This window comes from Phaseolus vulgaris, chromosome 4, assembly GCF_000499845.2.
Source record: "Phaseolus vulgaris cultivar G19833 chromosome 4, P. vulgaris v2.0, whole genome shotgun sequence".
Classification (NCBI taxonomy): domain Eukaryota; kingdom Viridiplantae; phylum Streptophyta; class Magnoliopsida; order Fabales; family Fabaceae; genus Phaseolus; species Phaseolus vulgaris.
This window is the reverse complement of record NC_023756.2, coordinates 39219275-39235146: the sequence shown is the minus strand read 5'-3', so window position 1 is coordinate 39235146 and position 15872 is coordinate 39219275. Positions and strand designations below refer to the sequence as shown.

The following is a 15872-nucleotide window of genomic DNA, read 5'->3' as shown; positions in this document are numbered from 1 at the left end:
GTGAATGGTTTAAAGAGGGTTTTCACAAACTTTTTAGTCTAGAATGAAATTCCTTCGAGAAAACTTGATTCAGAATTCAGTTTGCCAAAAACACAAAGCAATTTAGCACAGCACCAGAAAAACAATCGGTTGTGTATACCAGTTAACAAATATAAACTGAAATTAAAGAGTTCAAGGGATAGAGAGATTGCACACACAGTTTATATTGGTTCACTTTTAAACCAAAAGCTACATTCAGTCTTCCCAGAAACCACTGGGGAAATCTACTAAGCAATCAAACCTAGATTACTTACACACACCACCAAAGAAGTGACCTTGATCCCCTCAAGACACACACTTCCTTTGGCTCAGCACAAACACCACCAAGAATGTTGATCTTGACAACCTCAAGAGCACACAACACTTCTCGGCTTCACACACCAGAGTTTACACAAAGTACAAAAGGATTACACTAGTTACAGAATGATTTGAAATCAATAAAAATGAAAATCCTATTCCACTATCTCTTGATCAAAACAATCTCAAAACAATCTTTAACTCTTGAAAAGTAAAATCAGTGAAAAACTCAAATCTATTTTTCTATGATTAAATCTCAGTTCTTGTTTGTTACCTAATCTGAACAAACTCTTTATTGCTTTCAAACACTGGTCAAAGCATTTAAAACTGGAGCACATTCAGTTATAAAATCATTTAAAGCTCAATCAAAGCTCAAAACAGTTTTCTGTTATGGTTTCAAAACAAACAATCGATTGAATGCTCGAATCAATTGGTTGCTTTGGTTTGACAGCAAGTCAACCACCCAAAACAGTTTTCAACCTTTCTCAAAACACCTAAGTATAAAACAATCGGTTGTTTCGAAAAAACAACAGGTTGTTTTTCAGTTAGTTTGAAAAACACTTTCAATTAAAAAGGTTTGAGAATACTTAAGCTTTGGATTCAATCAAGAGTGGATTTACACAGATAATCTACCCCAGATCCTATTCTAAAAACACCTCAGCAACAGCAAGCACATCAAGCCTTCCATCAAACTCAAAGGATTTGGATTCTTCAAAGCTTGAACACACTTGATTCAACAAAATTCTGTTATAGATTTTCAACAAACAATTGGTTGAATTCTCGAAACAATCGATTGAATTGGTTTGACAGCAAAGTCAACCAGTTGCAAACCCTTTTAAAAAACTTTTAAGTGATAAACAACCTATTGAAACGACAAAACAACATGTTGTTTTTCCACTTCTTTATAAAACAATATTTTTCAAAAAGGTTTTGATTCCAATTGTTTTAGATTCAAACAAAGAGTGGATTACACAATATTCTACCCAAAACCCACCCACACACACAACAACTCTAGCCTTCCATCAAACACCATGGATTTGGAGTTATCAAAGCTTCAAGATCATCCTTGATTAACAATCTCCCCCTATTTGATGAAGACAAATCCCTGGTTGCTTGTGTTGATCTGTTTGAATCTGAACCAGTACCTGCAAAACAGAAATTATACAGAGCATATATAGCAGTAGGTTATCAAGGCACACTCACTAGTTTTCTGCATAATCAAAACAACAGAAAAACCAGTCCAAAAGTGCCAAAAACAGTGAGTGTTAGCAGCAACAATGCAGCATAATTAACAACTTCAAATTAGAGATTTGTAATAGCAGCATACACAACACATAAACCAACACCTTCTCCCCTTATTTGTCTTCACAAATAGAATGAAGAAAGAGATAAAAATAGAATTAAGAAAGAAATGTCCAAAAATTAAAGCAAGATAAGCATAAACATAACTAAAACTTTGGTTCAATCTTCCTTTCCATACTGCAACTCAAATAGTTGGTTTTGAACAGCTTCAATTTGTTCATCAAGGTTCTGGAAACGTGTATCCATGCTTTGGAATCTGTCATCAAAGTTCTGAAAATTTGTAGCACAAAAATAATGGAGATTCCTTTGGTTTTCAGCAAAGTTGTTCATCCTATTAACCATAAACCTCTCAAAAAGAGACATTGAGAGAATCCTTTCTCCTTGATTTCCAACACTTGTTCCAACACCTATATCAGCAACATCATGTTCTTCTTGAGCATCAACTACAGCACCTTCAGCATCAAGATCTTCCTCTTCTTGTTCAACTTGCACACCACTTGAGGAACCCCCTTGATCACCATCTTTGCTCACCCATTTTCCACCAATCTTGGTGAAACCCATCTTGCTAAGTGAACCATTGTTCATTTCAAGAGATGATTTCACAACTTCAGTCTGTTCTTCCTCAAGGTCTACTTCAAAATAATTCAAAAATTTAGAAATCAAAACAACATATGGATAGTGATAGTCACTTAACCTCATTGATTTCTGCATGTATTCCTTAATGATGTGGATCCAATTAATCTTGACTTTGTTCATAATACAATACATGTAGACAAGATCCTCCTCAGTAAGCACAGAATGATTGCTCCCCCTAGGTGTGAGCATCCATGTCATAATCAAGGCAATTAGCCTTTCATTCAATTTAAGACCTCCCACTGAAAAATTTCTCACTTCAAGCAATTCTTGTAAAACTGTATTTTGTTAAATTCCTCCACCACACCAATGTTCCCTTTGTTGATTCGCAGCCCTGCATACTTTAATCTAGTGATGGCAGTCTATACTTCATGTGTAATCTCCATATCAACCTCTTTTACATGAGAAACAAGGTTATTTCCAACAAATTGAAGGTTGGTATAGAATACCCTTTATAAGATCAGGATATGTGTTCCCTGACATCTCCAAGAACCTCTTCAGCATTTGTTCTTTGAGAATTCTCAGCTCACCTAACTTTTGCTCCTTTAACCAAGTGAAAGAGATAAGCTTTGGATTTTTTATTGTCTTCCTACTTGTTTCATGAAGATATTTCTCAATCTTTTCATCTTCACCTGAGAACCATGCCTCAATTCGTCCTCTCCTTCTTACAACCCTTGTTTTGATCCTCTTTGATGAAGGGGGTGTCAGTTCCATGAAGACAAAGAGAAAAACAGAAAAGCATAATGAGATTTTTGGACAAGATCATCCTTGATCAACAATAAAGATAAAATATTTTTCATTAAAAAAATAAAGAAACCTCTTCATAATTAATTTTTAAATTATTTATATAACTTACGAATTCCAAATAAAAGAATTGGATATATATATATAAACTCAAGAACCCTCAACAAATTGATTTAACGAACTTTTTTATCCTTCAACATTTTTCGTAAATGATATGTTTGAATGAAAATTTTGAGTAGATATCTTTCTGCATAATGGATAGTATGGATAGTTGTTTTGGATTGCTCATATATTTGGGATTGTATATTGTTTTATAAATTATGTGTATGAATGTAATGTTGGTTGAGATTGCCGCACATGGTGTGATCACATTCCTCATTCTATAACTATTTATTTATTTCTTTAAAAAAATTGAATTTGAAATAATGAAATAAAATATATATATATATATATATATATATATATAACAGGACTCACTTAATATATAAAAATAAACCTAATTTAATAATTTTAAAAATAATCTACTCAATTTACAAATATATATTTTCATGTTATCATTAGTAACGTGATTTTTTTATGATGATGATATAAATTTAGACGATATATAAATTATACATTTTCTATGTGGTTCAAAAAATTATTTATTATATATAAACTGTCATAAAATATATGTCATTGTCATGACTTAGTATAATGATTCTCAAAATAAATAGTGATAAGTGATTTCTATTATAATATTTCTATAATATGACCATCAAGAAAATAGAATTGTAATGTAATGAATTTAGTTTAAAGTTAACGCCTAAATTTGTTAAGAACATTGAAACTGGGGATCACGGATCATGTTTCCATTCTAACCGTCGAATAATTTTTCATAATTTGTGACTTCATGTCAAGAAAATAAAAAGTAAGAATTACCCCACTTTAAAGTCTTGGTTTCAAATAAAGCTCTGTATATTATAATTATAATCATAAGCAACCAACAATTTTGAATTTGGTATGAACTAATTTTAATCAAATTCTACTGAGAAAACTCGACCTCAGTTTCTTCTTTAGTTGTTGGAGCACATTGAATAAGAACAAGAAGCGTTTATGTTACATGAGGCATAGGTTTTCTAGGCTGAAACTTGTGCCCATTGGCAAATCGCTGTAGTGATGAGAACAAATGGCTTGTCGAAGATCTTATCTTGTGAAGAAGAATTTGAAGGTTTGTCAGAGAACTTATTTGCCTGTGAAGCTTCTTCCATTTTGTTATTCCTCCATTCCTTCAACCTAGAAAGTTTCGGTGGAACAAGTTTCTCAACTACCTTCCTCTATCGTGAAACAAGTTTTAATAGTATCTCAAACTATATAACACACATAGACACATACTAACAAACAAACAGATACCTAAAATTTCTAAAATTATAATTATGAATTATATAAATTGACAATAAATATTTATGTGTAAAGATGTTTTAAATTTTTTTGGGAGCAGAAAGATATTTTTCATGATTCAAAAGAATTTATTTCTTATTTCTATAATCATAATAAAAATTTATACAATAAATTTGAATTTTTAAAAAGTTATTGTATTTATCTTTTTTAAAAATTGTGTTAAAATCATACAAGAATTTTCAGAAATCCAACAAATATTTTTTGATTTGAACATTTCACCGATAAGTGTCCTACAAGTGTCGACACCGATACATATGTCTGACACGAATACGCCATCTAAGAGAAATTTCTTATCTCCAATAAAAAATATTAAACATGAATGTAGTCTTACTGTTTATTTTAACCGAGATAATCATAATTATTATAAAAATATTACCATACCACTTTGTATGCAATACTATATTTATTATAATAAGTCGTCATTATTTTATCACTTTGTGGTAGTATACCAATCCGTTTGAATCAATATATATATATATATATATGATAATTATTTTAATTGTAAACACTATAATTACTTAAATTAAAAAATATTTTTATATAAACAATAGCTACTCAAATAAGATCTTTATTAAATATATTTTTCTATGAATAAGTACACGAGTGATATATCATACATTTATAAAAAAAAAAATATCCTTTTGTGTATGTGTACGAGTGTAAGTTTAATTTAGATTGAATCATACCAGTTTACAAGACAGGAGAACTTATATCCAACCCAATACAATAATTTGATTTTATTTTAATTTTCTTCTAAATAAGAAATAAAAAAATGAAATACAAGTGATATCATAAATTTATAAATAAAGACCAAATGTGTATAAGTTTGATGTGGATTGGATAATATCTATATAATATAAAGAAAACATGTTTGGAGTCAATTTTAGTAATACAATCGCTTAATTTTTTACATAATAATAGTAATAATGAAATATTCAGCATATTTAATTTGCATTCATCAAACTATTTATTAACCATTTATTTAAAACTTTAATCATTTATAAAATTAAATTATTTTAGAGCAAGACATAATCTCTTCCTAATTTAAAACTATTAATATATTTTTGTATATATTTAGATATCTATACTATATTTAATTTTATTGTTATTATTATAATATTTAGCATTAAAATAAAAAGTCTTTTTAAATAACTTCAAATTCTTTCTACTTTGGCCTTTAATACTCAACCAATTGAACACATCAAACCGGTCTTAAACCATATTTCACTCAATTTACTAACAAAATGTTAAACTTTGTCAGAATAAAAAAAATATCAAAAATTTTCTTCTCCAAAACCTAATCTCAGCTCGACTTCCTCCAAATTTTATTAAGCTCTAACTTCAACTTTTTAAAGCAACTCATATCTCAAGTTAATCCCCCAACTATTTAAATAGAAAAAAAGAAGACTTTATTTAAATAGTCGATTGTTAACTTTGGAAACGTACATTTTTTATTTTAAATAACAACAAACCATTCCACCTTGATAATTATGATTATGGACCTATGGTTACACTATTAATTTAAAATTGCTAAAAGAGAGGAAAAAGCTTATGCCCAGGCTTTGAAAAAATCTCAAAGAAGTTTTGATCATATTTCTTCTATTATGATCTAAAAAAACTAAAGGAGTAAACTGAAAGAAAGGTTTGATGCAATTTGTTAAACAAATTGACCCAATTTTCTACATATGAGAATAACTAGACATATTAGTATTAAGTTTTTGTTTATTTTTAAAATAGTTATTATATATTATGAATTTTTATTGAATGAAAACTTTAAGTCGTACACAATTTTTTATTTAGGAAGAATTTTAAATTCTTTTTTTCGAAACTTAAAATTTTATTATTTTAAATAATCAAAATGCTCTCATTCAATGTTGCTTTCCCCTTCTCTTTCCCCTTCAAGGGACCCCAAGTTTTCAGCAGCCCCAAAACAAGCTCCTTCAACTTTATCTGCTTATAGGGGTCACCATTGGCCTTTTCACTCAATTGCCTATATATTAGAGGGTGCTTTTTGAGGGTGACAAGGAAGCGATCAAAGCAGCAGCACCCCATGTTCTTGGCCAGCCAAGCTTTTATGGAAGGAGTGGCATCATCACAAAGGTTCTCAGGTCCAATTACAACCTTTGTTCCTGCGTTTTATAACGAAAGGAGGATTTTCACCATTATGGATTGGCTTAGGAGTGAGGTGTGCAAGATCAATGATGAGCACGGATCTGCCCGGAGGGTTAATGTGGGGAGAGCAGTTGCAATGACTAACATGGCCTTTTGGGTTATGTTACCACTGGGTACAATCAGAAAGATTGTACACACATTTAATTTGCTTCCATAACATAGAATAGACATACATTTAATTTTGAGTTAGTAGTAGAATTTTAAGTTAATGGTAGAATTTTACAGGTTAAAAGTTTCCACAAGATACAAACTAATCCAAACCAATATCTAATTCGGTCAAGTATATATGCTAGAAAATTCATACAGCCGTTCAAAACTTCATAAGATTTGGATGTTATACTTCGTTTTGTGTATCCCCACAAACCTTTTACACAACTACTTGATTATAAATAAATCAAGAAACTGGGGACGCAATCCATAAAATTTATAAGTCACCACATCATGACACAAGGAGCAATACTAGGGATAAAGCAAATTAACCCAAAGAGCAATATAACTCTAAATGTATAAAGTATAAAATGATATGAAGCCAAAGCTAAAATGAAAATTCGTTTTCTTTTGTGGTAAGTACGCAATCAATCCTCTATCTTGCAATCAACCCAAACAAACCACTAAAAGGTACAAGAAAATTCAACTATAATAATAGAATTCAACGAAAAAGCTTGGATAGATTAGTGAGTTAGTCGTGCAACTGAAGAGAATAATATTACTCATCTATAAACTAACTATACCAGAGAAACAAAAATACAATGAAATTAATATTAAGAAATTCAAAGGCCTGGAAAAAATTATGGAGATTGGAATAAATACAAGGAAACAAGGGCAAGGTCATTATCTCAAACTGCTTTTCAAGATTCTTTTTATTCATCTTTTCTTCACACACTTTCTCTATCTCTATCAGTCCCTCTCCCCTTGCTCGCAGAATTCAAAACGTTCAAATTTGTAAAACAAAGCGACAGTTTGGTTATAAGTTATAAGGAACAAATAAAAATTACTCACATGGTGTTCACAAAGAGACTTTTAAACCCTGAGCTGCCATCCTTTCAGATCACTTCAACTTCCTCTCAACTTGGAAATTGAATTATCTAGCAGTGCTGCACTATCTCTGATCAAAAGCCAATATGTACCATAAATTACATGCTCAATGATAGCTTGCAATCGTGAACTCAGCTGCAAGTCCTCGCCCTCAACACAGACCTAGTCAATTATCAGTTATCAATTAAAATTATTCTCAGATTCAAAACTTATATCGTCAGCATGTGCATATGCAAACAATAAAAAAAAGGGTGGGGCAGGGACCAAAAACAGACAGAATGATCAAGCCGTGGGAAATAACACAAGTCTTAAAATAATTAACATATGCAACAATACCATCACTGCTTCTTTAGCCCTCAGTCCAGAATCATAGAAAAACTAACCGAACCAGATCAGAATGTCTAGATGCTTCTACTAGAAATCAAGGCAGTGGATAGGAATATATTGAGGAGAAAGAAAGATATACTTGTGTACAGGTGCGTTGCACCATTGCCATTCACAGAAATTGGTACCAGTCTTCTGTCTTGACCCAAAGATAAAATTTGCATCCTTTCAGGCCAATCTGAATTTAATCTTCGTGCAAAATCTTCCACTTCCCTACAAGAAATGAAACAGTCAATAAAGGCAAGATACGAGAGAATACAATAAAATAACCACTCAACAATTAGCTGATAAGGCTATCCTCTTTCATAGGTTATATTTGATATAGCCATTCCACTAGTTGTCTACTAATCATAAAGTATGAGTGAACTACTAAGACAACTGCATCACATTCCACACCAAATTCAATTGTGCAGGAATCCTAGAGTAATTATAATTTTAGTGGAATGGAATCCATGAAAATAATCACTAAACCAAACAGAAAGATTCTGTGGTCCAGAGAATCTACTTGTGAGGAGGACAAAGATATTCTATAGCCAACTGATGTTCTTAACCCATTAAAAAGATCCTACCCAACTTAACCTTTACAAAGGCAATCCAAATTGATTCCAGTACATAATCTTAGGCAAATTAAATCATTTACACAAGATTAACCACAAAATTACAACTCCAGACTCAAGATCAAAACCCTTTAGCTCTTGGTGGTTGAAAACATAAAATCTTCTAGTTTCAAGCTTTTGAACCAACAAACTCCACCTATTTGATTATGATAACTAGTCATCCTTAGTTGCACAATAGTTTGATCCTCCAAGATGTTTTAATTCCTGAAATCAAATACGAGACCTTTCTCACCTTGTGAAAGGGGATTTGCTAATCTTCAGGACAAGAATCAAGTCATCCATTATCAAATTAATGAGATGCATCTCCAAATGGGAAAATACGCTTCTTTTGGGTGTTTTCTTTGCATTTTCATTGAGTGTCTTTATAGTTGCTTGTTGGTTTGATAGGTTGTATTTTCTTCTTGGTGGTGTGTTATTGTATTTGCTCTAATATTTTCTATTGTTAGTTTCTATTGTATTTGCTCTAATATTTTCTCAAATGACTTGTATTCAAGCTTGCCTTATCAATGAATAAGTCTTTTGTTATCTACTTTCCTCTCTTCACATATGCTTTTTATTGTTGCATTTGATAATGACAAAAGGGGAGAAAGGCATCATGTGTGTTATGATTTCAGGAATTACAACATCTTTCAAGATCAAACGATTGCAGAAATAAGAGAAACATCACATCTTCAAGCTTCAAGCTTTTGAACCATCAGTTTTGAACATATTCCTCATCAATTGAAGAACTAGCAGAAGCATGTATCTAACCTGTCAAGCTCCTCCTTCATAGCAGGATCGAAATCATCGTCAACATCACCATCAATCAATTCAAATTTTGGAGAAAAATTAACAGCTGGAAGGGTTTGCATCCTTGAGTGTTGACTGGCCGAGGCCTCTAAGGCCTTGTCAAAATTGACATTGTGATATGCAGAAGGAAGAAGATTCAACCCCTAATATAAAAGAATATTGAATGAGAAACAATACTCTTCTAAAAACAGGTATTGGAAATATAAGCAATGCAAATGAGGACTCAAGTCTAATAAATATGTTGTGTAATACATGCTCAACAAGTATTTTATTAGGTGTCGGAGTCTGACCTTATTGTTTATATTTGCATTTTTTGAAGAAAGATCCTTTGCCTGGTCTTTCCTTCTATTCTTTTTATTTTTATTTGCTCTACTTCCCTTTATATCTGCCAAATCATTCATATCCCCAAAGTAAGCTAATGAAAAATAAAAACAAGATAGGGTGCATTAAAAATATTATACTAACTACAAGCAATATGATTGAAAAAATGTGAGAAAAATTTATGTGATTAGCAATGACAAGAAATCAACCTAATTGCTCTAGGATTTATCACAAACAAGGGAGTATCTCCGCACATCAAAATAATAATAATAACAAAAATAAATAATATCAGTACTAGCAAAAAGTAATTGGTCTTTGTCCCAGACTAACCCCATCTCCAGTCCCAAACATTGTCTGGAAGTTGTCCAGAATGCAGTCTTCTAGAAAATCTAAAAATTATATCATTGTATCATTATTGTACTATAACATATGCTAGAATAGATATGATCAGATAAATTTTAGATATTCCAAAAGTAATGATAACAACAACAACAACACCAACAACAATAATAATAAAACACCAATAGCAGCAGGCCAGGCAACTTTCAAAACTAAAATTTAATCGGCATTAGATTTAAATAATTTATGGTGTATAAATATAGCTTACACCAATAAAAGTCAAAGCTAAGGAACTAAGTTCCATGGCAGTATGGCAGAGGAGCAAAATAAAATAAAAGAGATATACTTTTTCTTCAACAATACAAGACAAGACTGCCCTCGTTTATCTGCATTAACCCCCCTCCCAAAATAAAATGAATCTGATAAGATAGCCACAAGGAAACAAAAGTACTGATTAATGGAATTTATAGTAGAGGTCGGGGTGAATGACATGATATACCTGCATTTGCGCCATTAATAAATGATAGAAGATCTTCAACTGAACGTTCATCCTTTGGTTCCTCCTCAACCACAACATCCTGAAACAGGTGAAACATTTTAGTGTGTTTGTAACACAATCTGAGAAGAAGTTTTTCATAACCAAGAATCATATTAACATTTAATATGCAAGGTCCAAGAACATTAATGAAATTTAAATGGTAGAAAATACCTTCAGTTTCTTTCTCTCTTGTAGTTCTTTCCTCTTTCTAGCATACAATCTGTTTAGAAGTCGAATACGTGGATCATCGGTCATGTTTCTCAGAGGCTCCAGCTTCTCTTCCTGTAAGAGATCAACGTAAATCAAGAAACATGTTTGCAAAGGTCATCTATGCAAATGAAAACGTATGACTCACTTTTGTTTTCATCACATACCTCAGTGAGGTCATCAGGCAAATGAAATGTTTCACGAATCTCCTCGGGGGTTTTTCCTTCAATAATCCTAGCAAGTGCTCGACTGGTCAGGTCAACCAAAGGCTTCAGTTGGAGGCTGTCAGCAGCAGATGTTAACTCACATAACTTCTTTGTATCTATCCGAATAAACTTCTCATTAAAATTTTTGAGCTCCTACAGTAGTAGCACAATCAAATACTAGTTAATCTATAAATCGAGCCATTTCACCAGTACTTCAGCTGGTAAAAGCAAGAGTAAATATAATACTTTGATGACGATAAAAGACACAGACAAGTTACCAAATGTTGCCCAGACGGGATCAAGTAGTAGTTTAAATTATAAATATACTTTAAAACAAACAAGCACCAAATCTTTAAATAATGAAGGAATACCGAAAAATATATATTCCTAAAATCAACGTAAAGTGAATCACATGAAAGTTGGATTATTCCATACTTTGTTAGAATGTCCTGGTACTTGGTGAAACCGACAGTAATCAAGTATCAAATCCAAGATTGCAGGATTGACATGATGTGGAAGAGATATAGCATGAGTTTTGGAAGATCCCATGCCTGTTTGAAGTACTTCCTGGCAAATCATGGGGCAGAACATGGCTACCTCTTCCTCTACTTGATGAATAGAGCCATCCTCAGTTTGAAGCCAGATGTAGGATTTCATCTAAGCATAACAAAGGCAAAGTGAAATCAACAAATTACGCAGGGAACAATAAACCTGGCTTTACCATGTTCTAAATTTCAAAACCTCGTCATTATAATCTAGAAGTAGAGTTAAGTGATGCTGATATAGTTGGGGTAAATAAGGGAATGCATATAGGCACACAATACACAATTTAACATTAGCATCTACTGGTTATTTATTTATTTATTTATTTGGGGATGGGGTTCTAGTGCTATAAAAGGTATTCATGGAGAAGAAAAATATGTTTCTTCATTTAAAGTAATAGTAAAATAGCTATACTTGGAGAAGAAAAGAAAATGAGTTTATTCATTAATCCCTGCATCTGAACCTCACTGATATTCATTTGTATTAAAGATGTAACAGAATAATATCTAATATTTTAGAAATCCTACATTGAAAAGGTGATCTTATCTACAAATTCAAAGATCCGACACAAGCAATTTCTTCCCATCCCAATATTGTACAGCTTCAACACCAAGTAGTTTTCCTTCTTATGTCTTAATTTCATCATCCTATATGGGCAATGAGCCTTGTGTGTGAGAAAATTAATGGCCCATAAGTGCTACATATGGGCCTAAAACATAGAAATAATTGAATAAAATGATATATCCTGTGTGATCTCTTAAAAATTATCTGTGAAAACTATAAAGGCAGATAATTTTAATAGAACAAACAAATAATATTTATTTACATAAAGAGAGAAGCAAGAAGCAGAAAAAGGGATAAATAATAATAATGGGTGATGTCATAATAAAATTACAGTTAAATGAAAATCAGATCATCAAAAGAAAGGTACTGGAAAAAATTTATGAGAGACCAAGCTTTATATCTGAGGAATCTTCTTACTTAGATAATCTAAAATTTAAATACACGTAAAAAAGAAAACGAATTACTAATTCAGAATGCATCATAGTTCATACACAGTGGTAACTAGAAGTATGGGCCAAAGCTCGTTACCCACTCATTAGGACTTGCTGTTATAAGATGAGAATGCAATTTCAAATACAATAGTTTAATATGCATTGAACCAACACACAAGACCATAACAACAAATAACTCAGTGAAATAAAAAAATAGATAAAATATAATGACACCATACCTGAGGTTTCACAACTGCCATAGCAGCATCAGACATTGAAAACAGACACAGGTTGCAAGTTCTAGGTCCTTGGCACGAGTGTGACAAGTTTATTATTTTTCACAGTTCTGTAGCAAGGAAATTACAACACAAAGGGAACTTTCACTTCTTCAAAGACCTTGGTTTGCAAGATAAAGGTAGACACTTCAGATATTATTCACGAAGGGGGACAGCTCTGGACTCCAATGACAGGTCTAAACAGCATTCTCATGAGAGGTGTTTCCACAAGTCCTGTACTAAATGATAAAGCAGGAGGTGATATAGCAATAAACCATGTGATGTTCAGCCTAAACATATCAAAAGATGGTCGCAACATTAAAACATTTACATATATTTTATCAATTCCAGTTTGTTTATGACAATGATAATTTTGTGCATGCATAAATATGTTGAGAATCAAGAAATAAAGAAGTGGCCACAATTTTGAGAAATATTTATCAATGCAATAATATTCAATATTCCATAACTGTACTTCCAGAGTGTAACAATCATATTGTTCGACATACAGATTCTAAAGTCAATATGATAAAGTAACAAAGTTTCATCTTGAAAACTGCTATCTAGTTTTACTCTATGCAGAAAAAACCTTAATTAATCTATTTTCTAGGTGATTAAAGTAAAAAAAAAAAATTTCATTTCAAACTTCCTCATAACCATAAAATTGTGCACTCTGCTTTCCACAATAGCAAGCAAGTAACTGATAAATTTAAACTTAATTTAAATTACTGAAAGAAAATTGGAAATCCTTCAAGTTTCTCTATTATAAATGGTGAAGCAGAAACCCTTACCCTGGGATATATGCGGCATATATTTATATTCTTCAAGAGAACATAACCTAATCTATGCAATTAAGCTAATCATGATTTCAACCACGAAGTTCTACCATACTTTTCTGTGAAAGGATTAAAAAGTGGGTACAGGGGGTGCAGACATATGTTCCATAGCGGGTGGGATCCTCCAAGACAAAGAGGGCAGCAGCGCAAAATTTGTTGCTGTACACAAGCTTGCAACAGGGGATACTTTGGGGGGCTGTTGTGTAGTTAATTATCTACCTTTTTTGTATCCCTTTAGCAAACACTGACACAGCTTGTGTTTATTTTCGTTGCTTATAATAATACTTCTTTGCTAATGAAAAAAACAAAATCAGACCTTAAGTTGAAACAGTTTATTCTGTGTATTCAATCTGCGTTCTTTAATGTTGCTTGTTGAGTATACCATGCAACAGCTTCCTCAATTCCATTACCATAAAGACCACAATCGTATTTTACAATCTAACATATTTGCAAGTGATAACAAAAAAAAACTACTTTGTACATCTCATTACCTTACCACCACTCTACTATATATCAATGAATGCTACTGCTAGAAAACCCGAGGTAAACATTAATAATGGGAGTTGCATGGTTTATGTTTGTCACAATTAATTACAAAAATGATAAATTGTTTTTACTTTGTACACTAATTTCACGATTTTGTAAACCAAATGCTGAAAACCATGCATCTTGTTTTAAGCATCTACTTCAAAAAAAACAATAAAACCAAATATTGAGACTCAAAGAATGTGCCGTTTCTGTTACTATTATCAAAACAGCTTGCTGCCAATAAATGGATTTAGATCATAGTTAAGGGAATCAAAAGCAGAAATTTTTTATTAAAAATATCTAACATCTAGTGTTAAATGAAAAATATTACTATAAAAGATTTCCAATTGAAAATTCTAAATGGATTTAGATCATAGTTAAGGGAATCAAAAGTAGAAAACTTTTACTAAAAATATCTAACATTTAGTGTCAAACGAAAAGATTTCTATAAAAGATTTCCAATTGAAAATTCCAACCATAATTTCCAAATTTTAATGCGTTGCATTTACTAGTTGCTAAAACTGTTAATTGATAGTATACCAATTGAAAATAAACACAAAAATCAAAATCAGTACGCACTCTAAATTTTAACAAATTACACCGAAATACATTTCAAAACTGCAAAGTTTGTTACCAATGGCCAAACACAAAAGCAGTAACCAAGCAATGGCACATTAAACACTCTAATATACACAAATCGAAGTCTAAACCATTCATTTTCAGCAACTTCAGAAGAAAGTAAAAAAAAACCACTCCAACGAGTCAAGGTACCAAAGGCAACACGGCAAGAAACCAGAAAGCAAAAATAAATTTTTCATCAAATTAAGCTCAAATCACTGCGGCAAACAAATATCAACTCCGTAATCATCGCAGTAGCCAGTAGAGTTCAAATACAATGTCGAAACCGCAAACTGAAATGAACACAGCGATATTAGATGGAGAAGTACCAGAAAGAAGAGGAGAAAATGGAGGAAGGCATGCACGAAGAGAAAGCAGAAGCCTGGAACAAACGGTTATTTGAAGTAATGAAGATGAAAACGGAGAATATTGTTAGGGTTTTCCGTTCTTTATCGGCTTCGTGTGCCGTTGGGTGTGGCACGTGACTCTACCAAACCAAGGATACGTGGCACGTGTAGCTAGGTATCCTGATACTAGGAGTGGATAAGGGAAAAGAAAGTGACACGTGTGGTTGGGTAGATGCAAACTAAAAATATAAATCATTCCACGTAACCAATAAATCATAATCTTAACAATAATACTTTGGATTTTTATTTATTGTGAGATAAAATTATTTAATATAAATTAAAATAAAAAAATAGTTAAAAAAATTACATCTTTTTATTAAAAGATAAAATTATCGAATAAATAAATACTCTGAAAGGTGGTTAAAAAAATACATTGTTTCTCTACAAGTAAGAAAAGATAAAACTAATTGTTGGTCAAAAGAACATTCTTAAAGTATTTTAGGATAAATCTGGATAAGTTCTTGGATAATTCTATAAAAATAATAGAAATAAGAAATAAAATACACTAATATATTATCTAAGATATCACCATATAATATTCTTATGTTGGACTGAAAAAAAATTATATCTGAGAGTAATTTATTTAACTGAAAATTGGTATTATTAGAGC

At 31.7% G+C, this 15872-nt stretch overlaps 1 protein-coding gene across 3 annotated transcripts; it reads right to left on the bottom strand.

The window, feature by feature from the left end:
• Positions 1–7455: 7455 nt before the first annotated feature.
• Positions 7456–15375, bottom strand: LOC137837612 (SKP1-like protein 21). 3 transcript variants are annotated; one of them, XR_011085495.1, is made up of 10 exons: positions 15185–15371; positions 12838–13112; positions 11496–11717; positions 11022–11213; positions 10819–10929; positions 10609–10687; positions 9740–9834; positions 9411–9592; positions 8126–8251; positions 7456–7821 (listed from the first exon to the last, which is right to left on the bottom strand). XR_011085495.1 is itself a non-coding variant. In XM_068646663.1 (10 exons), the coding sequence occupies exons 2-10, from the start codon at positions 12871–12873 to the stop codon at positions 7811–7813; spliced, it is 1059 nt and encodes a 352-aa protein (XP_068502764.1). In that variant the 5' UTR covers positions 12874–13107; positions 15185–15375; the 3' UTR covers positions 7456–7810. The 3 variants fall into 3 exon arrangements, 2 of the variants coding, with proteins under 2 accessions (XP_068502764.1, XP_068502763.1); XM_068646663.1 differs by having other exon boundaries at positions 8126–8256; positions 12838–13107; positions 15185–15375; XM_068646662.1 differs by having other exon boundaries at positions 8126–8256.
• Positions 15376–15872: the final 497 nt, after the last annotated feature.

Bases quoted from the DNA above. Each gene is read 5' to 3' on its own strand.
- LOC137837612 (XM_068646663.1), bottom strand. From the start codon at position 12,873: ATGTCTGATGCTGCTATGGCAGTTGTGAAACCTCAG. The intron at 10,688-10,818 runs GTATTTTCTACC...CACCTGTTTCAG, and splicing joins AAGAGAGAAAGAAACTGAAG to GATGTTGTGGTTGAGGAGGA. The intron at 9,593-9,739 runs GTCAGACTCCGA...CTTTTATATTAG, and splicing joins ATGCAAATATAAACAATAAG to GGGTTGAATCTTCTTCCTTC.